Raw genomic sequence first — 24407 nt, 5'->3', positions numbered from 1 at the left:
TTTAGTGTCACCTTTGCCTTTGTGATTGGCTCTTGAGACAGGAGAAAAAGATAAGTGATTGAGACAATCAAAGTGTTTACGCTGCTCATTTTTCCCAGTTGGCAAGGGGTCAGAGCTGGGATTTTGCTCTGGGTACCCTGTTCTCTGCACTACAGTTAAAGTCTTCCATGCACTGTTCCCAGGCAGGAAGGTTTGACATGGATGTACAACCCTGGAGGGGAGGCTCCTCAGGGAACTCCATGCGCCCACTGCAAGATCATTCCTCCTGAGCTTTTTCAAGTTAAATGTTCTTGGTGAATCTATGAAACAAGATGTTATGTTCTTTGTTGCTACATTCTCTCACCCACATTTTAGGAACTTCACTAGTTCTGGAAGAATTCTTCAATTTCTTCAGTCTAACCATAGAAGTTCCTTGAGAAAATCCCTGGAATTCATTGTGATTGCATAGCATTTTCCTCTTTAAAAAATGCTTTGACTTTTAACCACAGAAGACAAAAGCTAAGTTCCAGCTTGAGATTTGACCTGCTCTAATGAGAAGCAGATTGCACAATGTTAATGGAAATAGGGACACAGGGATTTGAAGGAGTGAAGATCAAACCAAGTCATCGTCACCTGCTGCACAAGGCAACAGCCCATGCTGTTTTCCAGGATCAGCAGTTCCAAAATACTTCCTTTCATGACAACATAGAGTAGTTGTGATTATTGTAGCAGCAGGTAAACAGCCATATAAAAGGACCACTTTCTTCCGAGGGATACAGGAATAAAAAGGATGCTTTACCTTTCCTTTTAAAAAAAGGGTTTGTGTTTTATTCTATCTTAGTTCTGGTATCTGGTATTAGAAGGGGAATTCTCCCTGGATTTTATTTTGCAGGGACTTCTAAAAGAGGTAAGGGGTACATTTCCTACCACTGTGGGTTGTTGTGACCTATAACTGTTGAAAGCTGAGTTTGGAAAGGAAGATATGAAAATGAGAATTAACAATTACCTGACCTTGTCATGGACCAAAAGCCATAGCAGGAGTATCTCTAGATTTCAGGTCTGTGTTTCTTAGGTGAGCTTGGAAATGTGAGAGCTTTATCTGCTGCAGGTTTCACTGGAAGGTCCCAGTGAAAGCAGCTGAGCAAAGTTCATTGGGAGATGGAGAAAATACTACGAAAACTATTTAAAAGATTTTAATAATGTTTTAAGCTTTTGGTGGTGAAGACTGTAAAAATCAGGTCTGAGCTGTTTTGAATGACTACGGGCCGGATAAACCATGAGGATGTGTTCGCTGTAATCCAACAGCCTTTTGAATGACTTGGAGCCACACCATTTTATCTTGATTTTCAGGGGAAAAAAACCCTGCTGTTAATTTCAGGGGGCCACTGAATGCACTCGTTTTCTCATACTTCTGTTCTCACGCAAATGCTTTCTTGACAGAAAGGCCAGAATGATAACTAGATGCTACTTTTATAATATGATGGGTTAATGTTTTGTCTTAGTCTCAACATCACTTTAGCGTGCCCAAGAATCTATTTCTAACAATATTCTTTTCCTCTTTTTAAGCAAGGTTAAAGACATTATTCAGCTTACTCTTGTCACAGGGGAAGAAAAATAGTCATGCAGTCCAGGTTTTTGCTCATACATCTTTGCTCCCTGAAATACACATACTAGTGGTTTGTCTAATCTGCCTTGTGCCATAGATGATAAAGTTTCAGTCTTTGTCCTTGGGAAAATACTTTTCAATCAATGGATTTCCTCATCAGGAAATTTTAGGTTTTGTTAACCTGTTTTTTTTTCTTAATTTTATCTGATTATTTCCGATTTTAAATCCTTTTCTATTGTGCTTATTAATTTTCTTCTTTGTAACTGACAATTCTTCCTCACTACCTTTAATATTAATCTCTTTTAACTCTGTCTTAATGTATCGCCTGTGTTTTGTTCTGCATTTTTCCTCCCAGTTGGTCTAACTCCTTAATTAATCATGCAGCTTTTCTCTGAACAACTTGTTTCCATAGAAATATCTTTCTTGATGCCTACTAGAATAGTCACAGCTGAAGTTATATTTCTTGATCCTCTATGTTAACTCATCAGCAAGGAAAATGGAGACCAATTACTTTGGGGTCTTACTAAGAGAAAGTGAGAAATGACATTCCGTTCAGCTTTGATTCCTGAAAAGTGTTTGTTGTGGGAGGCAGTACGAGGGAGCGATGGGAAGAAAGGAGTGATGGTGATCTCTAGTAAATGTATTTGCATGGGAAATATTCCAGTGACATCAGAATTAAAATATGCAAGAAGCTTGGCTTTAATGAGATGTGACTCCATTTCTTGGCACAGTGCCTGTCTGAAATAACTTGAGTAACTTGGGTGTTTTGTACAGTTTTGGTTAAGTGTGAGTGAGGGATTTAGAAGCGGCAGGCTCGTTTATGAAAATGATTAGTTTTGTTCATGCAGTATTTTTTGAAATTGTTTAAAATGACCGGCTCTGGGATTGTCTTTCACCATATTTGAGCAATCTCGGTCTCTAAGCCAGGAGGAATGTAACTGATTTGGAGAGAGAATCCCTTCATGTGCTGACCTCCAGCGGTCTGCCGGCTGGCGTTTGGCGCAGTTACATCAGCTTGTAATGCAACACATCAGAAAGGGTCAGGAGACTCTTCAGTAAGGTAAGTGGGTTCAGAAAAGAGGAAATCAAGCACTAATCACCGTTCCTTCCTGAAAAGCCTTCAGAAATTCTTCACTTAATGCTATGTCATACTGAAGTAGTCCCCCCATAACATTTTCTGTAGGCCTTCTCTTGATCAGTTACCCACACAACACTAGGAAGCTTGCCATAACTTTATTGTTAAAGTAACTTAACGACCTAAAAGAGAGAGAAAAAGAGCATTTTACGGCTATGCATTATCACCTCATGGCAAATGCCCAAAGGAAAATGAGAGTGAGGAAGAGAAACTGCATGGTATAGTTGGAGCACCTCTGCCATATGGAAGCACTCTACTGATGTTATCCCCAGCTTTAAATTATACATTCTGTCTTTCTAACCCAAGCACATAGCTGAGAATTTAATCAGTGCAGGGTGTGTACTTTTTATATTGCTTTGGGTGGGTCTGGCAAAAAGCATTTTCTTAGCTAATCACAGCTAGATGCCATATATCACTCTACCTTAATTTCTTCTGTATTGTGTAGCCCAGTGCCAATATCAAACATCTTTTTTATTGTGCCATACAAATTTCCAGTTTAGGAACCAATTGCACGAAAAAGAAATCATAAGTCTGTGCAAATTTTGCATTTGATTGCTATATGGAAAACAAATCTAATGCTCATGAAACACACCTATAAATTGCAACTTCCTTAGGGAATAATGAACCTAAATGAGTTTGAGGTAAATGAAATGAAGAGGCAAATGCATGACCTCACTTCTTAAATCTTCATTTAAAAAAAACCAGACACAATCCAGAAGGATTATTGTTGTCAATAGAAAATTTTTCCTTAGTCATTCTCCTTTTTTCCTGCTGTGGTTTAAGTTCCAAACTGTAAGAGCCTAAATATTTCAAGAAGTTGTCGTACAGAAATTTAAAGCCTGATCTGGATACCTGCAGTGGTTCACAGAGTTTGAACTATCTTTCGACCTCTGTACATTAACACAGCATCCCAGCCTTATGTCAGCCCTATATAACTGTAATGCCTAAAACAGTCCAGCAGCTATGAAGTTATTAGTGATTTAAAGTTAACTTCCAGGGAAATAATTTTAAATGTATTACCACTTCTGATATGTTCTTCAAAGACCAGCCTCTGACACTCTGCACCCTGTTGAGTATCCCCGCACAATGGTCGTTCAGGCTGTAAAGGCTGGTCATGTATTTTTATTAGAAATCTACAATTTCGTATTGCTCGTCTTGGCTTAAGAATCAGATCAAAAGTTTTCCTATTTTCTTTTTAAATTTAATGATGTGACAAAATAGACCATCTACAGGTTGGGGGGGGGGGGGGGGGGCTGTATTAGATTAGGTCAGTAAACCAGCACCATTAAAAGCGGAAAAGAAAATCATAGCAGCAATGAACTACAGTAAATGCAGAGAAATCTAGTTAGTTGCAAAGGTCACAAAGCATGCTAATGTTTTTAGCACACGGATTCATTGCTCAACTGCACATGAATTCTTCAGACCACAAACTATTTTTTGTCTAGACTAAGTCTATATAAGCTAAATAAAAATCAGGTTCTGTCCGTTCCATGAAAACTATTGTGGCAAGGGACCTCACTGCACCACAATAATCCCGTGGCGTGGCTGGGCCACAGCTCCTCTTCCATTCCACCTGAGGTCAAAAAGAAGTCTGCTGCTAGGCACGGTATCTCCTTTGCAGGTAGAGGCAACATTGTTTGAGGTATCTGTTAGAAGAAAAAAACGGAACAGTAGCTAATTTTGTAAGAATTTGGGTAAGCCATCAAAATGGCATTGGCAAAATGTTGGAGGTAAACCAGCAACTGAGCTGAGAGGTGTTGATTTGCCTTCAGCTACTGCCTGACGCTGAGGGGATGCAGGTAATTGGAATGAGAGACCTATTCTGTATAGGCAGATACCCTATAGCGGTAGTGAGACATGCGTCCTGCGGTACAGACGGTGCCGTAGGGTGCTGTGGGGAGCTGTAGGGTGCTGTGGGGTGCTGTATGGCTGCTTTTGCTTCATAGCTGGGCGCATTTAGGAAATCTTTCTGACTTTGCAGCCTATCTTTGGATATCAACACATTTTATTATATTGACCAGGTAAAAGCTTGTCCACTGACCTGGACTCAACAGCTGTTAAGAAGGCTCAGCGCAACGTACCCACAGCAGGGCTGATAAACTAGCTTTCTTTTAAACAAAATCACTAACTGGCCAGCCTCTGTTGGGTTGAATAGTTCCTAGTGTGGAGGCTGAAGTTATATCACGCGCAGTGGTATTGTTGGCATTTTGTAGAATTAAAGAAAGCTTAGTGCTACACGATGGAAGGGCACAGGCAACATGCTCGTTTCGGGTTTTGTTCCTTCTGTGTGATAGGTTTATTGATATTGGCTCTACTGGATGCAAGCAATTACCCTTCCTGTTACAGTTCCTCTTAGGACTTTTACATCAGTTATTTCTCAATCACGTACAAGGGTCCTGTAAAAGAACAGCCGTAAGGAGCTTCTGCGTCAGAGAAATGTTGTATCTGTTCCTGCTTTGCAGCCAGCAGGACCGAAGCACAGAGGAGCAATGTATCTGGGATCAGACTGCAGGGAGCGAAATCCCACCTCTTACCCTATTTACTTGGATAAGAATTTTCAAGTGTGGATTTGGAAATCGGAGAGTTACACTCTCATTTCTCCTGAAGTTGACAGGAGTTAGATACCTAATTCCCTTGAGCCCTTTGAAATTCTTGTAGAGCAAATGCTACCTTCTCTAACTTACGTAGAAGCAATTAAAAGATCAGCCAACACTGACAAGCCAGTTAATGTGGTCTGCAAAGAAAATGCCTTTAAGCTTGTCTAGGTCCCAGTGACCGGCAAGCACCTGAGTAAAGATCCTAATGTCAGCTTGGGAGTCCTAGTAGTCAGCTTGGGAAGCTAATGCCAAGGAGCTGGATGAAGGCTAAGGTTGCCACAAAGTACTGGGGTACATTGCAGTTCCCAGCTGTGACAACTGAAGAGTTGGCTGAGGTTCCAAAACACCAGCGTGACAGTAAAATAGGAGCGAAAGGACAAATATTTTGGCCTTTTCATTTTCCAGACATTTATATTCACTATCTGCATGGAGCCTAAATTAACCTGGAAAAATTCCGAGCAATAATCCTTTTTTTTTCCCCCTCTTTTCCCAGTGGGTTAATAAAGTACTATTAGGCTTTTCTAGTTTGCATTGCACAAGGGACAACAGAATAAACATTTATACTTATTTATTTGGAGAGTTTGACAGTTTTACAAGTCCCTGACTGCTTACCCTGGTCAGTGCAAACACCCTGCTTTGAAAGCATCGCATTTGAGCCTCCAACATTGAGTAGACATGTTCAGGCTCTCTCTTTAAGTAAGAGGAGATAACTTAAGAAAAAAAAGTTCTTGAAAATCCTGTCGCAGGTATAATGCGGTTCTGAACATCCTCAGGAGATCGTAGTTCTAGCGCAGGAAATGCATTTTTCATAAAGTCTGTAGAAAATTAAATACCTTATTAGCAGCTGTAAGTCCTAGGGAAGTAATACAAATTTTTATAGCCCCAGGAGGATACACAGACCAGAAAGATGCAATGGGAAACTCGTCATTTTATCTTCAAATGGACCCTGAAAAAGCCTTGTCACTTCCACCACTACCAGCACAACCAATAATGACAGGATCTAAGTCGCTGCGTAAAGGACCTGCCAGCTCCCAGCCGACGGCATTGCAGAGTTTGACGTGCGGCTGCCAAGCATGCCCGGTGCTTGTCAACCCCAGTTCTGGAGGAGGCTGAGGGGGACGATAGTTCGGGATTGCCGGTGATGAGAGGAGGCAGCAGTGTCTTGCTGTGCTGTGCCAAATCAAGCAGGTTTCGAGGCGGGGGCTCTGGGCGTCTGCTTGTCTGTTGCTTTTGGAGGAGAATTAGTGCCATGTGGAAGAAAATCTTCCTATATAATGACAGAGATTGGGAAAGAACAAAATTCTTTGGATTTTTTTTGTTTCTTTCCAGATTGGTGTAATCTGTACTCAGAGTCAGTCCTACCCTCTTTTCTGCTCTCCTGCCTGTACTCGCATGCCCTGGGGAGGGGAGGCTATCCCAGTGCCTCCCAGCCGGGCACGTTGAGAAAACCCCTTCCTTTCCACAAGCACCGCGCATGCGTGCTACGGACAAGTGGACAAGTAGGGTCCTGGAGTAGCTGATGTAGACGTGCTGCAAACAGCAAGAAAACCTCCCAAACTGTTTGCTGACTGGCATGGTTTTGGACGATTCAGACTTACACACAAATCCCTCTGATGAATTAAGACCTGATCACCATGTGATTCTTACCTTTCAAAACTGGGAATCTATTTTGTATGCAGGTAGAAGTAAAAGTAATGCAACTACCGTGGTTTTTTTAAAAATATCCTAAAAAAAATCCTTTGAAAATAGGAGCGCTACGAGACCTCTGTGGAAAATGATACATTTAGGCTGAGGTTCCATACCACGCTGAGCTGCCCTAAGGGCTACCGGCCACCGGCGGGCACTTGCATGTTCCCATGCCTCTCCCCGCCTGTGCCCACCACTGCCCTTCTCTTGCCGCTGGCACTCAGCTGAACGTGCGGTAGCCAACTCAGAAAGCTAAAGCATCACAAACCTGATCTTGCCAAAAAAAGTGAACCCTTTCCTGCCAGTTTGGCCGGCCGGGCCTGCTCGCACAGGCTCAGCGGTGTCGGTGTCGGTAGGAACACGCAGTCGGGGGAAAGGAAAGAAAAGAACCGGGACTCCTGCTTTGGCAACTGAAAGTCAGGCTGCATCCTGAGAATAAGGTTCATTGTACTTATGTCTTCAAATATAAATTTATATCCTCCTATGTTATTTGGAGCAAGTATTTTTAAAAATTTGAAGTATGATTTGCCACTCTTTCTCCTTTAGTTGAAGTTTGTCATCATCTTGTAGTAAGGCTGACTGGCCTGTTTCATATACAGCTTCTCAGTAGCTGCCTCTCCCTTGTTGTTAGGGAAGTGCTGCTTCTTGTGAGGAAAACATCTCAGAGAGAATAGCTAAACCTCAGCACAGGTGTCTTTTCACTACTGCTTAAACTAAGTATGCAAGCGTTCCCGTTAACATTGATGTTCATTCAGCTAGGAATTTAATACACGTTGTAGCATCTGATGAGCCTGGGTTTGCTCTCCAGTCTGCAAACAGGATGGTGCTCAGATGGGGGAACACAGTTTTTCAGGTCGTAAGCCCCAGTGGATGAAGGAGAGGAGGTGTCAGCCAAGCTGATGTAGATACTGGGGCTCCGGAGAGAAGGAGGCGGCGGAGCACAGAATGGCACCGCAGTGAAGAAAAAGGGGCAGCAGCCGTGGCGGGCGAGGTTTGCCGGGGGGTGTTGGGACAGGCAGGCTGTGGCACAGCCCATTGAACGCTGTTTTCAGCTGGACTGGGCTGAAGCATCTTCAGCACAGAACGGACCTTTGTAACGTGGTACAGCCAAAGGATGGCACAGGTCACCTACTTGTGTATTGTTTCTCATAAACATCTGGTAGTAACATATCACCCATAGCCCATGGGGACACAGCTGGCTTGGCAGGGAAATTTTGCTGGCAGCCTCTAATCTAAGATAGAATATTAAGCTTTGCAGGAAATGAATTTTTTTTCATCTGCTTAATTATGAAACCAGTTCATCTGAAGGAGGTGACATGTTTAGGTTGCTTTTCTATTTCAGTTGTGCAGATAGCGCCTGAAAGATCTGCTAAAAAATTGTCATCCTTTTGTATGACATCTAACTCACAGGCAGACATGCTGCAATCACAACAGTATTTGGGGGTGCTGCTCCAAACGGGCTTTCTGAAGGCTCCCCCGTTCCAGTTTCTGTTCAGGAAGAGCTAACTTCTCTCCCACAAGCATCTGAGCAGCTATTCAAACATCAGGAGGAACTAAGCAGTTGCTATCAGCTTGTGTTTATTAGTACATCTATTTTAAAAGTTGGTCGGTAAACCTGGAAGATTCTTTTGTAGTGACTGTGAGACTATAGAAATGGGAGAGCAAATTCTCACCAGTCAGTGAGGCTGGCTGGGAAGGTGCCTGTCATCAGGGCATGGCAAGGCGGAGTAGACAGGCTGTGAAGCCAAGCTAGGATCAGAAGCTAGGAATGTGTCTTCTGCACAAACGGCTCATCTATACTAGTTGTCTTGCCAAAAAAATAGTGTGAGGGTCCTTTCAATAGCCCCAAAGAGTCTTCAAGAAGATTGTCACTGCTTTTTGTGAAGAAATCTTACATAGGAAACTGAACTTCAAATGCATGCCTTAAAGCATCGTGTAGGTTGCCAGGACTCTGATCGTTACTTTAGCACCTCCATTAGCACAGGATTTATAAGTATCTGTTGGACGGTTATAACAGTTGCTGCCCAGGGTGGGTGCGTTAGTGTTAGCTGTTAATGCTACTCATGATTATTGCTCTTCTTTTACGTCTCTGTGACTTTCATTCCCAGATCTTAAGAACTCTCCGGGGTCCCTGATGGAGAGCGCTGCTGGGGTGCTTCATCTGTTCTGTGCCATTACTATCTAACAAGTTTTCACTTGTCCTTCTTGCTGCATATCATGCCATAAAAGAAAAGCAGTCTTGCACGTCAGTACTGAGTGCAGCCCTATGGAGAGCAGTTACTTCCTTTTGAGCAATTATTTCTTATTTCCTTTTTATTTGCTCCTCTCAGATTGATCATTATCCCAGTAATACAGGCTGGCCTGGGAATTTCCTTCATTGGGGTAAAATTCCCAGGCATCCATTTTCCCTTTATGATTTCAATTTCCAGTAGGATTGGGAGGAGACAGCGTAGACATCCCTGAAATACAGAGGTATCAGTAGGACACTTTAACAGTGAAATAATCGCAGCAAATCTAATGGCAGATAATTGTAGACGTGCAGGCCAAGAACTTACTAGTGCTTCATGTGTTGTCTCCTAACACAGCAGTGGCATTGCAACGTGGGACCGTGCAAAGGCACGTTGATAGGGCTGAAGATTTACATTAGCAAAGAAAATTCCCCCAGCTCCCGTGTCCTTGTCCTATGGAAAAGGCCACCTCTAAGTCTGAGAATGCCATTGTATTTTCAGTCATATTTATTGAAAATGTCATCACTAGCTGCAAAGTTTTTTCTAGCCTGTTCTTATTTGCATCACTGTTCACGGCTTGGTTTGCTCTAAAAATAGGGTTGTACTTTTAACGTGTTGGGAACTGGGGAAGCTTCAACTCTTACACAGTCACTCTCCCGTCTGAGCTCAGGAAAGCTGTGCACAGGCTCGACTAGTTTAAAGTGAGGTCTGGAATGAGGACAGCTATAGTTTCTCCACAGCTGAGCTAGTTGGGTGAGTCTGCTGGGTTTTTCTAAGTGAAAATCATTTTGACTTTGTGAAGACTTTTAGCGTTAGACCGGTCGTCCTCCTGGCTCTTTTTTACAGATTTTTTTTTCTTTCCTTTTGCTCTGTGAGTACAATGCTTGTGTTTTATCAGTCCCCCGTCTTGGTATTCAGTAAGTGCTGTGTTATGATAAAGATTATGATAAATTATGGCACTAAGTATAGTAATAAATGCAGGCATAGTGTATGTAGGCTATTGTGGAAGAAATTAGTTTCTGTTCTGCAGTTTGGAAAAAAAAAAGGAGTCATGCATCTGTTTTATGTAGAAATATCCTTATCATCCTGTGGTATCGCTTTATTCTCAGATGAAAAACCCATAGAGTTTTGTGCAGGAAAGCCTTTGTTACGGGTGGCATTGTCCAAATGAATCGAGTGATAATGGAAATAATTTAAAGTTTAGAAGTAGAATAATAAAATCATGGAAGTTGTTCTGTAAGTTTTTTGATGAGTTTCTTCATTCTGTTGCACGGATGACTTACAACGGAGCAGTTAGAGCAAAGCAAGCACTGCATTTGAATAGGTATGTGCGTGAAGTGCCTTGGAATCCTGATCTTTGAGTGTACGTGTACGGAAAATAATAGTTTTAAGAAACAGGTCTGTTCCTCTAGCCTAGCATGCTACATTTTAAGGTGCTTTAAAAACATTTCTCTTTACTGAGCGTGCTTGATTTTAAGGTACTTTTAAAGCCTTTCACAGAAGTCTTTGCCTTTTGATTGGTGTCCATTGTAATGTGTGCTGGAGTACACGCAGACATGCAAAAAGCGTAACATGGGAATCCTCTCCTCTTCAACAGACCCAGTAATTTCTAGTATTTGCAGAGTTTAGAGCCTGCTGGCATGTACTCATGCTAAACATGTTTATGTTTTTGAGGCATCTGGTGAGTGTTCTGTGATTCTGTGAAGTTAGTTATATTCTGCTCCTGCTCCTGTGGGAGTGTTACAGTATTGGCCGTAGGGCTTTATGAATTGTCACAAAATGAGCAGTTAATTCTTGACATCTGCTGTGCTGAAGTGCCTGCCAAGTTGTGTTGGTAGTTGGCAAGGAAATAAATATTGATATACCCTAGCAACAGGTACTCCTGAGAACTCTTGTTCTCGGAACGCTTAGGCTGTCTCCAGTGTTATTAATGTTGTGATAGCATTTAAAGTTTATTTATAGGATTTGTTTGTGTCTTATCACATCTCTTAGAACTGGAATGCATGAATGGGCTTTGGTGTGCGAGGGCATAGACATATGTATCATACACGCTTCTCTGGTGACTCACTACGACATATAACAGATGCTTCACTGTCCAAATCTCAGGGGTAGTTGATGTACACCGACGTAGGACACCTCAAGTATGTGCTCATATCTAGACTCTCGTACGTTTGCTGTCTATCCTATGTTGGAATCACTGCTCCAGAGCTATGTACATGTAAGCGTGTCGGATACAAGAATGTCTTTCTTTTTATTAATACGCTAACAAAACGTTCATATACAAGATCCTCTGAGATTCCACTAGGTAAAATGAGCTTGCTTGTATTGTGAAAGCCCTAATCCTTGTGAGCGCTCTAAGTGAACAATTTTATGTTCTCATTGCAGAAATTGAAGCCAGAGAAGCCTGCGACTGGCTGAGAGCTGCCGGTTTTCCCCAGTATGCTCAGCTCTTTGAAGGTATGATTCCCAAAGACTTGTCAAGCAGCTGGCACTGAATTCAAGTAGAATCGTTTACATAAATAATATTTCAGAACCTGACACTTTTGATGGAAGCACTTCCAAATTCTGTAATATCTTCATGCAAATCTGTAGAAAAATAGTAACTTGCTGTGTGTTCTTGCAGAAGTGACATCTTAATTAAGTTAGCATGGACTCAGTAGAATTTTGTAAAGGACCAAATCTTTCCTGTTTATTGTTAGACTTTAACTCAGTCAAGTTTCTGCTTTTGTGATTTTTAGTTGCTTATAATTTTCTCAGGCACTTTTCCTTGGAGTGTTGAGGTTTTTTTCCAATTCACTGATTGCAGCCAAAACTCATCTGAGGCTCTCCAGCCTGTGGTCTTGAGCAAAATCGTGTTGCAATCATAAGTTTTTAGAACAGATACGCAGAAGCTGCCAGCCAGTCAAACAATGCAATTTCAGCATGTTTTCATGGCCTTTGTTAAAGGTACAGAGTGCTTATTATTTGTGGGGGAGATACGGATTTGTTGAGAACTTCTAGTAGAATTTTCAGACGTTTGTGCTTATACCTTAAAAATGTTCTTCTTTAAAATGTGTATTGTTACGAACGTTGAATGTAACAAAAGCTAACCTATTTTCAAGAGAGATTTTTATCAAAGAACTAGAGTTAAAGGAACAAACAGTAACTTCTACCTGCTTTCATTCCCACCTCCCCTGTTCATTGCAAAATTAAATTGCAAAATTAAAAATTGGAAGACAAGCAATAGAGCCAATTTTGAAAGCTGTGTACTACGAAACATGATATCTTGTGGAAATGCTTCCTGTTTGACTATGGCAGATTTTATTGTATAAGCTGTCGAGCTTACAGTTTGCTGGAAATGTACATTGTCACGCTTCTGGAAAATGAATCCTCTGTAGTACCTTGCTGTTTATGCAGTGTCCTGACTTGGCCAGGTAAATTAAGCTTAAAAAGTAAGCCAAGGAAATAAATACTGATGGATCTCACTGGTTCCCTCATCGGCAAGACTAAATCTCAGAAGGTGAAACACTGAACTCTTCAGCTGGTGTATCACTTAGCTTCAAGCACAGCATGATTTCTCAGGCTCACTACACCGCATTGTACCTTACCATCAGCAAAAGCTCGTGTAAATACTCCAGTATATATACTGTATTTGAAGGCAGAAGGTGCAGAGAACCTAACCAAAGCAAAACTTTGATCTTTTGTTTTTCTTGGCTATAGTACTTAGTCACTGCAAGCTCCGGGATATTCAGCAAGTGCTTGTCTACCTGTAACTAATGACAGCAAGCAAATACCTACATTTATTCTCCCACTTGCTCTAAGGAACCGATCCTCACTTAACTTGAAGGATATTTGTGTGAATATACGGTTATAGAAATAGATTTAGATTTACTTCACCTATGATAAATATGTTGCAAAATTCAAAGTCCTTGCAATTATAACTCAGATTTCAGATTCAACGTCTTTGTTCACAGATATGCAGTTTCCTATTGATGTAAAAACTGTGAGGAAAGATCATGAATTTTTAGATGGAGATGCGATTGACTCACTATTCAGGTAAACATAATTATGACTTATGTTTAATACCTCCAGGCTCCATAGTTATTTGTCATCCATCTTTTCATGCCTTAGTTTTTGTCAGAGACTAACAAAGTCACCAATTCTGCGACTGAAGGAAAACACTTAGGCACATACTTTAGCACCACTGAAGCTGGTTGTTTTTTTAAGAATTTAAAAGTAAAGTAAGCATGTCTTCTTCAGCCAAGGTCTCAGTGACGTTATACTAAGCATCAAATCTGTCTTTTCGGTAATGTGAAATGTCTGCAGACTGAGCAAGAATAATGAGTTCCCTGCAAGCATCTGGTAGCATGACAGTTTGCGCTGTAGAATTGCGTATTACAGAGTGCAGGGATTTCCTCTGCCTAGTGAGCTTCCCCAGAGCTGTTCCAGGAGATGATAAACAGCAAAAATGATCTGCACAAGAGCTGCGTTTTCTGTTTGGTTTTCCTGAATATTTTTTTGAGTGAGAAGCAAAGGCATTGATTTGAAATTATTGTTTTGCCCGAGCTGTTCACAGCACACCAGTGAAATTGCATCGTCAGTGCAAAGTCCAACTCATTGCTTTTTGGACTTCCCCCCGTAAGAGTGCCAGGATAGTGTAGAGGCATTCTACTTTACTACTTACTGCAGTTATTGAAGCCTTCTCATGATGAGGTTGTTTAGCAGGTGAAGTGAACTCCAGACTATCCATGCCACACTGCTTGGCCGATCCAAGGGACGCAATACGAATTTCTAACTCTTAAGACTGGAAAGTTCCTCTTCTGGCAAAGTGGTTTGGTCCTTTTCTGTATTGTTAGGTCACCTGAAGTCAAACTGTGCTTGTAGCGGAGCACCAACAGGAGCTGTTTGCATCTACATCTCTAATGCACAGCAGATATTAGAGAACTTCAGCTATATTTTGTTTCTTGATATGACTTCTGTCCTGAGTGTTCCTTGCAGGCTGTCAGTTGATGACACATATTTGTTTGACAGTTAAGTAAGTGACTGACTAGTTTGGGGCCGTATTGTTTCCTCAAGTTTTAATTAAAATGATAGATAGTAAACTCCTTCCAAGGCTACAGGTTAATATGTCTTCAGTTTTAAAAAAATTTTTAAGGAGCCCACTCAGAGTTTCTTTTGTTTTCAAAATCTTAAACCAATATACAGTTTTTCACAACCATTGAAGCTCATCATATGATTTTTAATTAACTAACGGATTAATTATGGTCCTCTTCTCTAACTTTAAGATGGCAGAACTGGAACTTTGAACATCATGGGGTTGTTAGTTGGCACTGTTCTTGGCAAAATGTATGGAGAACCTCTAACAGAATGTCAGTCTTTGACACCAGAAATGAAGACTCCATGGTAGAACTTCACAACTAGTTTGGTGCATGTTTGTTTTCAAGAAACAAAATAGCTTAAATTTAAAACTTCTGTCTTTTTTCTTATACCTTAGACGGTTGAACACATTGAACAAGTGTGCATCAATGAAAGTGGAAATAAGCCCTCAGAGGAAACAAGTATGTTTATAAAATACAGTTAATTTTCTCATTAAAAATGCATTTAACTATTATATCAAAACCCTGTTTTTAAAAGATTTATAAAGGATTAGCTATTTCTGAACTTTTCTTTATTTGTTTCTATCCTGCAAAGCTCTTCCATTTGCATTTTCCGCTGAAAAACACAGTAATGAAGATATTGTAATTGTGTAATGTTCCTTTTGCAACTTTGTAAGATAGGTTAGGTCAGGTTTTGAAGGGGTTCTTAAAAATGATTTGACACACATCATTACTGTCCAATAGTTGCACCAAGGTCCCACGTCAGCAGGTCTTTTATTGCTTTCCTAAGTAGTTTCACATCTTATTTAAGGCCTGAAAGTGAAATTTCACTCTTAGTGACTGAACGAAGGATAAGAAATTAAAGAGGACAATCCAAATAGTGTCAGCCAATGTCAAATGTCCGGCCAATAAAAGCTGGATAGGTTTTAGCTGTGCTGGCTTTGTCCTCTCCTGCAAAAATGTACTGTAGCTAAAACAGAGTTTTAAAACATCTTGGTTTGTTAACACCAGGACTGTAAAGCCCCTTAGGTGCCATGGATTAACTGCAGGACTAAGAAAATAATGTAATCTTTTGGAAAAATGTCTAGTTTTGGGGGAAGTTCCATTGTGCCATCAGGAAAGAATGGGGCAAGAGAGGGTCGACAGAGAAGAGACAGGTCATTCCCATCTCTCTAACAGTTTGCTGAGCTGGTGCTGGCTCGGAGTGGGAACAACGCAGCAAATGGAGCAGCTGGGGCAAGCGGCCGGTGAGGCTGAGGTCCCCGAGAGAGGGTGCCAGGTATTGGTGCTGCCACAGCCAAATGTTTCTTTACCTGAAAATGGACAAGGTTTGGTCACAGAAGTGTGAAAGAGCTTTTTATTTGTTTGGCTGTAGGAAAGGCCATGTAAACCCAATACAATTATCTTTCAAAACGTCTGGATTTGCCGCAAAACAGAATTTTTCATCCTCAGATCAAATCTCTCATCTTTTCCTGTGGTAAACTTGTCAGCATGCTTGGGAGTAATTTGTCAGCATAATTTTCAACTAACAGAACAGAGCTCAGGGCAGACATTCAGTAACTGAATAGTTGCATTTCCATATGATGGTCGTGTAGGTTTTGGAGATAGGCAGAAAAATTGTCTCTTTTTTTGTTACATTTTTTGATAATTTAAAGTTTGCCAAACTTTGCCCTTGAACTGTACTTTTTTTTTTTTCTTCTAAGAGTGATGACTCTGAAGATGATGAACCTTGTGCAATAAGTAACAAATGGGCTTATGAGAGGTGCACTCAGAGATGGTCTCGTATCGAGAGCCTAGAATGTTTCCCAGGAGAGGAAGGTGCTAGTGCATCAGTCCCAGGAAGTCCAATACCGAAGAGCATCAGCAACGAGGCTACTAAGCTTCTGGATCCTGGCGAGAAACACGATGTGTCCTCAATTCACAGTACTAGCAGTGGTGACAGTGACACTGTTAGCTTCACAAAACCTTTTGAAGATGTGGAAACCAGCACGAGTTCCTCAAGATGTTCCTCGGTTAAGGTGGCTTCACTGGACTCTGCCTTTAGTTGTTCTCCTCCCCCCAGTGAATTTTTAAATATCACCAGTGAGGAGAAGCTTTTGGATAAATCACCATATAAAAAGAGGAAGAGCCTTCTAAAGAAAATGGAGAAGTTGCACTTAAGGAGCTGCAACTTAAGGAGTGGTCAGTCAAAGGCCAAACCCATAATAAGTGAACCTGTTCTTCTGGAAGGACTTAATGAAGAAAAGATGAAGATGCTGAACTGTGTAAATATTTCCGACCTCTCTGGCATCCAAACAAAGAACAGTTCTTCCTTTTCTCCCCAGAGTTGCAATAGCAGCAATCAGTCTGAAAATAGCAGCACAGTGAGCACTCCAAGTCCTGTTATAAAACCTCGAAGCCACTGGGAAGGAAGGGATGTGTGTGCAGAGGACTTGGATTCTACCAAGCTCTTGCTGTGGAATGATCTGTCTCAGCAAAACCTAAAAAATGACATGAAATTACACACGACTCAGATGTTTCAAATACCACAAGGCCATAAACCTGGCACTTTCCCCAAAGCACTTACAAACAGTTCCCTGTCTCCCGTAGACAACTCTTCCGTCAACTGGAGAACTGGGAGTTTTCATGGGTGCAGAAGGAGCCAGAGCAGAAGCAGTTCCAAGGACTCCAGAGCCCCCAGGAGCCCCTTTTCATGCACAGATAACAGGCTGAGTGTATATGACAACATGCCCAATATCGAACTTGATAAGTTGGAGGCAATAGAAGTTGGTGATGATGATGTTTTTACAGAACTGAACAATGTTATAGAAGATGTCAATGGTCTCAAAAAGTTGGTTGATCAGTGGACAGAGAAGTTCTCAGATGATGGGAATGCGGACTTTGCCTGTGACTTGAAATCTTTGTATCCATCCTCATCTAAAGAAATCTGTCTTGAAACAGAGGGCTTGACAGCACCCTTCCCAACCACTGAGGGAGAAAGAAGCTGTGGACTGGGCAAGGAGATCAGTTCTGTACACGTGGCGTACATGACAGACTCTAAAAAGAGCAACAGGTCAGCCATCCTTGGGTTTCTAGTAGACTGCCCCTTGGGAATCTTTCCCCATTGACTCTCTCCACCTAAAATGTAATTGCTTTTCCAGAACAAAGTATCCTTAAGTGTAAGTCTGTTCTGGGTAGCAGGGTCTGCACCGCTGGTGCCAGGTACTGCTGAGCTGTAGGCACTCTGGTATCTACATCTGCTCTGAGCTCTGTTGAAAGTAGCGTGCTCCAATCTGCGTGAGCACTTAGGCATTTGGAATCAGACTTAATGGCTAGCTTGCCGTATTTCTTATTGAAAGATTTTGTATTGCCGAAGTACCTCCTGGCTGAGAAGAATCTTGTTTAAATGCAGCTAACCAGATGGTGTTTGGGAACTGCAGGTCATTTAGAGTCTTAGGTACATCACAGATGCAGGCAGAAGACTAACAGGGGCAATGGAAATAGTCCTAAGCTTTAACAACATTTGTCCCATAGGCACAGGAAGCAACACTGGTCCGTGGAAGAGAGTGTGAACTTGGAAAGCCTTTCCATCCAGACCGATAGCCACTCAGCTGCTCAGCTAGCCCGGACACAAAAGCTGGCTTTGTTGAAACTCACTGCTTTAATGGACAGATACTCCCCTTCCAGTAAGCAGGGCTGGAACTGGTAAGTTGTCTAATACTAAAGCAGCCTGTGTTGGAAAGAGAGGATTTGATGTAAGTCGGTGAATTTCCTCGTCTGCCTAGATTACACTTGGTCAAGATGATGAGGAATTTCATCCTGTTAAATCGCTGGCAGTTTCACGGTTATTTCAATGGCTTCAGGATTTCCTCTGCTACGGACTGCACTTTTGCTCCTTGCTGGTGGTCATGTTGTTACTGACTTTAAAGCATGTTACTGTTTCCTCTTTAAATTGGCCCATTCACAGGGCTTTGTCAGAGGTTCTTCGCAGAAAGTGCAGGACCTGAGGTGAGAGCTGCCTGGGCTGAGACTCCATCTCACAGAATCACAGAATCACAGAATCACTAAGGTTGGAAAAGACCTGTAAGATCATCAAGTCCAACCATTATCAAAACCAAAAAAACAAAAACAAACAAACAAAAAAAACCCCCACAACACACCACAACAAACAAACAAAAAAATCTCTTCCGCATCAAGTCCCAGGTTGAACTAAAACAATGACAAAATGTCAATCACTCAGAGGACTTCTTTTACTTAGAAATACCAGTTAGCATCTTGTGATAAGGATCTGGTACTTGACTATAGAAAGAAGTGAAAAAAGCCTGCAGTGTCCTGAAGGGATGGGATATATTTCCCATGAAGATGCTTTATTAAAGCTGGTTTCAGTTTTGAAATGAGGAAGTCATTCCTGTAATTGCCCTTAATGCTTTTGTCTCTATGTCTCTTATGATGCTACGTGTGCAGGTATGTGGCAGAATTTGGGGATGTGGCAGGTACAACTAAATCCTTTCCCATGCATGTAACTAAAGTAGCGGGCGGAACTGTGCTGGAGAGCTAATAAGTTGGATGCACTGGTTTTCGTTTCCAGGACTATACCAAAGTTCATTAAAAAAATAAAAGCCGCTGACTACAAGGACAAAAATGTGTTTGGGGTGCCTTTGCTTCTGAATGTGCAGCGAACAAGCCACCCACTGCCTAACGGCATACTGCAAGCACTGGACTATCTAAGAAGCCACTTTCTTGACCAGGTATGAACTTGAGGCAGCCCAGAGCAGCTCTGTTCCGTAAACAGATCTGCTCCAGGGAACCAGGCTCTGCTTCCAGCTGGTGTGAGGGGCTTCCATGCCTCCTAAGGCTCTGAACAGACAGGGAGGTGGCCTGCGAGGAAGTACCAGTGCTGTTTCCTTCTGCGAATGCCTTAATCCTGTATTGTATTTTTGTGCGTTGCCTCGCTGAAATCACCTGCAGTCAGTTCTCTTGGTGCGGGCCCTCAAGCTGTCTTCTCCTGGTGAGGTAGCATGGCTCAGCAGAGATAAAACAAATAGAGCAGTGCCTGTAACGTCTTTTTCCGGATCTCAAATCCGTATTTATCCACTCAGTGGAGATGTGTACATGGCGGTGAAAGGGTGTGTTCCATGTGCTATTTCCGTAGCATAGGTGCAGAAACGGGAGACCCTGTGACATGAGACATATTAGTTAAAGAACAAGCTTTCTTTTTTCTGTGCTTTGCAATTGTATGAGTGTGTAACGTCATGCCAAAGTACAAAAAACTTGTGCATCCTGTGAAGGCACAAGGCGGTTAGGTGGCACATACTGGAGTGTGAGCAGTCAGTTGCTTATGAAGGCAGTGTGTTTCATTTTGAGATCGTGGTATCTATTCAGTTAATATAAATAAACCAATGAATGTTAATACTGTCTCAGTGGCACACCATGAAACTTTCAGCAGAAGCTTTGTTGAGGTCGAGTTCATGGGAAACGTCTAAATCTAGGTTTTTGGATGAAACTGGATTGACATTCATATTAAAAATAAAATCATAATTTCCCTCAGAATGGCAATTGCCCTTTGCCAATCTGTAGATGTATCAGATGTGTCAGGCATACCAGATGTTAAACCTGAACCTTGTGGATCTCTCAGTCTGAGTTTGTTCGCTCCAGCACGGGCATCAATGTACATTTGCTTTTGGATGAACACGCATTGATGCACTAGAAACTTGCAGTTCCAATGCGCGAGCATAGCCTGCTCAAGCAAACCGACAGGTGTCAATAGTAATGATTTTGAGAGTAAAACAGTAATTTTTGCATTAAATAAGAAGCAAGCAAACAAACATGAAAATCGGTCTGTCGTTCACAGCTGGTTCTGTGAGCATCAGTCATGGTTTGCCTGGGAGGAATATCCGTGCTACTTCTAACGACACGAAAGTATGTTAGTGTTAGATCCCACTAGCATAGGATCTTAGCCATCAAAAGGAGAGTGAAGGATCAATTATTTGTCAGAGGTTTGATTACTGATGAGTCTTCTCTTTGTCTTTAATATTTTCTTTCACCCGTAGGTTGGCCTGTTCCGAAAATCTGGTGTTAAATCCAGGATTCTGTCTTTAAGAGAAATGAATGAAACCAACCCGAACAACGTATGTTACGAAGGGCAGTCAGCATTTGATGTGGCCGATATGGTGAAGCAGTACTTCCGAGACCTTCCCGAGCCTATATTTACTAGCAGGCTCTGTGAATCCTTCCTCCACATCTACCAATGTAGGTCATGAAAGCTATGGTTCTTCGCTTTCTTGGCTATCTTAATATTCAGCTGTACAAGGCAGTGACCAGACTAGGACGAGTGCCATGTCCCCTTGTAGAGGAGACAAGTCAGGCAGGACGTTTCTGAAAAGATGAGTTCGTTGTGGCTCTGGACTTAAGAGCTTCACATCTGTGTCCCATGGGCCAGCTATTTTCTGTTCTTTGAAGGATGAGTGTAACAACATACGTTGTAGCAGTCCTCCTAAACTGTGTTTTTAAATGGTCATTTCTGTACGCAAAATTAGGAGAGAATCTAGTCCCCTTGTTCATGGTATGAGGTAGCTCCTTGTGCAAGAAGCCATGTTATACTGATGACATTTCTTTATTAAGGTACCCCAGCACAGTTGCTGTGAAATAGCATCTTTGCCTGGAAACGCCAGCAACTTTCTGCCTGTACTCTCACCATTACTATCCTTGAGAATCAACCTGAAAAAGAAGGAAACGTGAAGCTGAAATCTAGCACTGAATATAGGTTTAAACAGGTTCCAGCTCCTGTACTTTGCCCTCAAGGAATTCACTTTCAAAAAGCAGCTGGGCTGGGGAAGGAACTTGCTGTAGGGGCTTATGATGACGTTGCTACAGGCAAGTTTCTTCTTCTTTTGAGAAAAGGTTTTGAAAGTCAAAGTATGGGATCTCTGAGTGAGTGGAGTGGTTTTCAGCCTCTTTTATGTGACTTTTATTGACATGAGTACATGAGCTGCTGCTGTCCTGTGTATGGTGCAGGTTCATGAAAGTTTGGCTGGGTTTTATTTTTTAACCTGTCAGGCTTTTAGAATTTTGTCTGAAAATGGTTTGTTTATTTGTTTGAAGCAAGTTTTCTTTTTGCATCCACAAATCCTTTTTGTGAGGAGGTCCACAGTTCCTATGTTCAGTGGATGTGGAACCATTTTCATCCATTTATTATAACCTGGCCACTGTCCACCTCCTGTCTCTTGTTTTGGGATAGAAACAGCAAATGACTGAATTCTATGCACCCTACACAGCCATTTTGTGCCACATGTGACTTGAGCAAGTGCCCTGATTAAATTACTATTTTTTAGCGATAAGGAATGTGCTGCTTTCACCAAGAAGAATGTTTTGTTTCTTCTGCGTATGTGCTTCTACTTGGAGGGTAAGAAAGAGAAGTGATCTCCTACCCTTTGTAGTGGTGTAAATTGGAGAAATCCTGGTGATAGGGGGATGCGTGGCAGGTTGAATCGTACCTACGCTGCTGCAGGAGCTGTTTGGGCACACGGTCTCATTGGGTTTCAGTGTGTATTAAAATCTGTTGGCAAAATCTTGTTCTCTCAATTGAGTTATCTGAGAGCATCTGTTCTTTTCATGCCTGAAGCTGAAAGGAAAAGACGGTAGAGCAGCTATATCTGCTCCAACGTATCATTCCAGAGTAATATTTTATGGGGAGACAAGCCCTTCTTCGGATTGTAACCAGAGCTGTGTTCAGGGTATGTTCATTAGCGTGCTGTTCAAGAGCAATCGCAAATCAAATGCCAGCATCTGCTGGGTGTGACTGTGCATCCTGACAGGCAATAGGAGAAAGCTGTAGTTGTGTGATGTGACTGATAATGGCCTTTGCCTTGCCTGTTGTGAGCTGGAGTGACAGGAAAATGGATGAGCCTACAATTCCAATGCCCTGCTTGGGACCCTGTTGATGGGTGCTTCCTCAGCGAGTCACGTGTGATTTTCATCATTTTTTTTCTGTTTTCAGACGTGCCAAAGGAGCAGCAGTTTCAGGCTGTCCAAGCTGCTATTCTCCTTCTCCCAAAGGAAAACCGAGAAGCTTTGAAAATCCTCCTTTTCTTTCTACGAGATGTGGTTGCTTTTGTTGAGGAAAACCAGATGACCCCAACCAACATTGCTGTCTGTCTTGCACCTTCTTTGTTCCACCTCAACACCCTGAGACGGGATAGTTCCTCCTCCTCCACTAGGTATTAGCGTCCTAATGCTGGCATTGCTGCTGCCCATGCTGGAACAATGTCTTCTGTAGCTGGCCTAGGATCAGTGTCTGCTTTTAAGGGGGAACTAGCATATGTGTCGGAGTTTTTCTCGACTACGGTTGGTCAGGTCCAGCAGGAGCTGGCCACAGTGCACGCAGCGACCCAGCAGCATAGAGAACGGTGGCAGGGCCCCGTTGTCACACTCCTGCCTCGTCTGCATGTGAGCTAGCCTGCCTCCCTCACAACCGCTGTACTCTTTGCGGTTGCCCACAGGTCCAGCTGCCCAGGAACCCAGCATGTGGCCCACTGTTTGCATTAAGGTGGTGCTGGCTGTTGAAAAATGTAGCTCCTGTGCTGGCAATTGAAGCCCAGGTGCAGCTTTAAGGCCCTGCAGATATCTGGCAGATTGTAGCAGTTGCTGGCACTAGTTCTGCTGGGTGATAAGTAAGTGGATCGTTCCTGCCAAACCGAGCCACAGGGATTCTGTAAATATATCTTAATAAGTAAAACTATCTGGGTTGCATAATATCCCCTGTTCGTACGTGCAGGGAGGAAGGTGCCCTTGGGCCAAAGTAGACAAATAATCTCTGGGAGCATTCATGCCTTATCTGGTCTCCTGAGGCAGGGCTGTTTGCTTTACTCCATGCTCCTGTGTATGGACAGACACGTATCAGGGTAGAAAAGGACAGCTCTCTTCTTTGATGGAAACGCTGCGCACCCATCAGAGTAGCTGGGGATGCGATGGAGCTGTAGTGGCAGCAGGTCCTTCCTGGATTGCGGTTGTGTTTGAGCACCTGGGAATTGTACTTTGAGAGCTGTACCTCTTTGGTTTACATAAACATTATGCTGAAATACTAGGACCAAAAATAGAAACTGAGTTTTCTCTTTCTTGTCGCAGTTTAGAAGCCAGGATGCTTTGAAGCTTTAGCTTTTTTGTAACTGGGCATTAATACTGTAGCGCAGAGTTCCGACTTCAAAGGGTAGAAGCTGACAGGTCTGACTTTGAGGAGCAGAGATGAGGACTTTTATCTTCCACCCAATTTTCAAGCCATTTAGCAGGAATGCACACAGCTAAAAGTATCAGAAGGCAGGATTAATGATGTCATAGACTGATTATGAATTAAAAGAGGGGACTGTTTTTGAAACGTGTTTGGGCCAAAGGATTTAAAAGGTTCTGCATAGGCTTTGCAGGGTATCAAAGGAGTTTGGTATTTGAAGGCTATGCACAAATCAGTTTGGAGTCATGGCTGTCTTTGGCCACATGCGTGATGATGTGGTTGGGGAATAAAAAGCCTTTCTTGGGTATACGTTACTACTGCTCAGTACTGCCCAGGGCACTTTTGGGGTGTGCTGGGAGGGAATGCTGTCCTTGCTGCAGGAACCTAACATGAGGCCCTACATGGCACGTAAGGGTCCTTCAATGCAGTGTGCTTTTGCTGAAGCTGCTGGTTTCCAGCCCCTTGCAGGCCAGCCAGGTAGGCACGTTGTTCACAGCATCTTGCTCACACAGCCTTCCTTTCGCCTTCCCTTCTCCGTAGATCTAGTCAGAGGAAGTGCAGCTTGGGGAAACCAGACCAGAGGGAGCTGAGTGAGAACCTGGCAGCAACGCAGGGCTTGGCCCACATGATAATGGAGTGCAACAGACTCTTCCAGGTACGTCACTTGCTGTAGCAAAGCAATCGCTCTGAGCAGCCTGATGTAGGTGGCCTGCCTTGAGCAGCAGTTTGGGCCAGAGCCCTGCAGAAGTCCCTGCCAGCCAAGCTGTTTCTCTGAGCCTGTGATAGGTGTGAGTCCTGCTGACTCCAGTACAGAGAAAATTAACATCATTGCAGATTTTACCGCAACTATTTGTAAGGGCTGTGGGAGCATTCCTCCATTTCTCCCTCCAACCCCCCCA

The 24407-nt window shown here is 42.5% G+C and overlaps 1 protein-coding gene across 1 annotated transcript in view; it reads left to right on the top strand.

Moving 5' to 3' along the window:
* The window catches only part of LOC104255553 (rho GTPase-activating protein 7-like), a 69020-nt gene that overhangs the window by 41389 nt on the left and 3224 nt on the right, over window positions 1–24407 (top strand). Inside the window, exons 4-12 of the mRNA XM_059825589.1 lie at window positions 11617–11688; window positions 13185–13266; window positions 14705–14768; window positions 16010–17358; window positions 17820–17990; window positions 18874–19033; window positions 20336–20534; window positions 22282–22501; window positions 24049–24163. Of these exons, the coding sequence (XP_059681572.1) occupies window positions 11617–11688; window positions 13185–13266; window positions 14705–14768; window positions 16010–17358; window positions 17820–17990; window positions 18874–19033; window positions 20336–20534; window positions 22282–22501; window positions 24049–24163 (2432 nt within the window). The remainder of the gene's footprint in view (window positions 1–11616; window positions 11689–13184; window positions 13267–14704; window positions 14769–16009; window positions 17359–17819; window positions 17991–18873; window positions 19034–20335; window positions 20535–22281; window positions 22502–24048; window positions 24164–24407) is intronic.

The sequence above is a fragment of the Gavia stellata genome, chromosome 16, assembly GCF_030936135.1.
Source record: "Gavia stellata isolate bGavSte3 chromosome 16, bGavSte3.hap2, whole genome shotgun sequence".
Classification (NCBI taxonomy): Eukaryota; Metazoa; Chordata; class Aves; order Gaviiformes; family Gaviidae; genus Gavia; species Gavia stellata.
The sequence above is the reverse complement of the archived record's forward strand: the minus strand, read 5'-3'. Positions and strand labels throughout refer to the sequence as shown.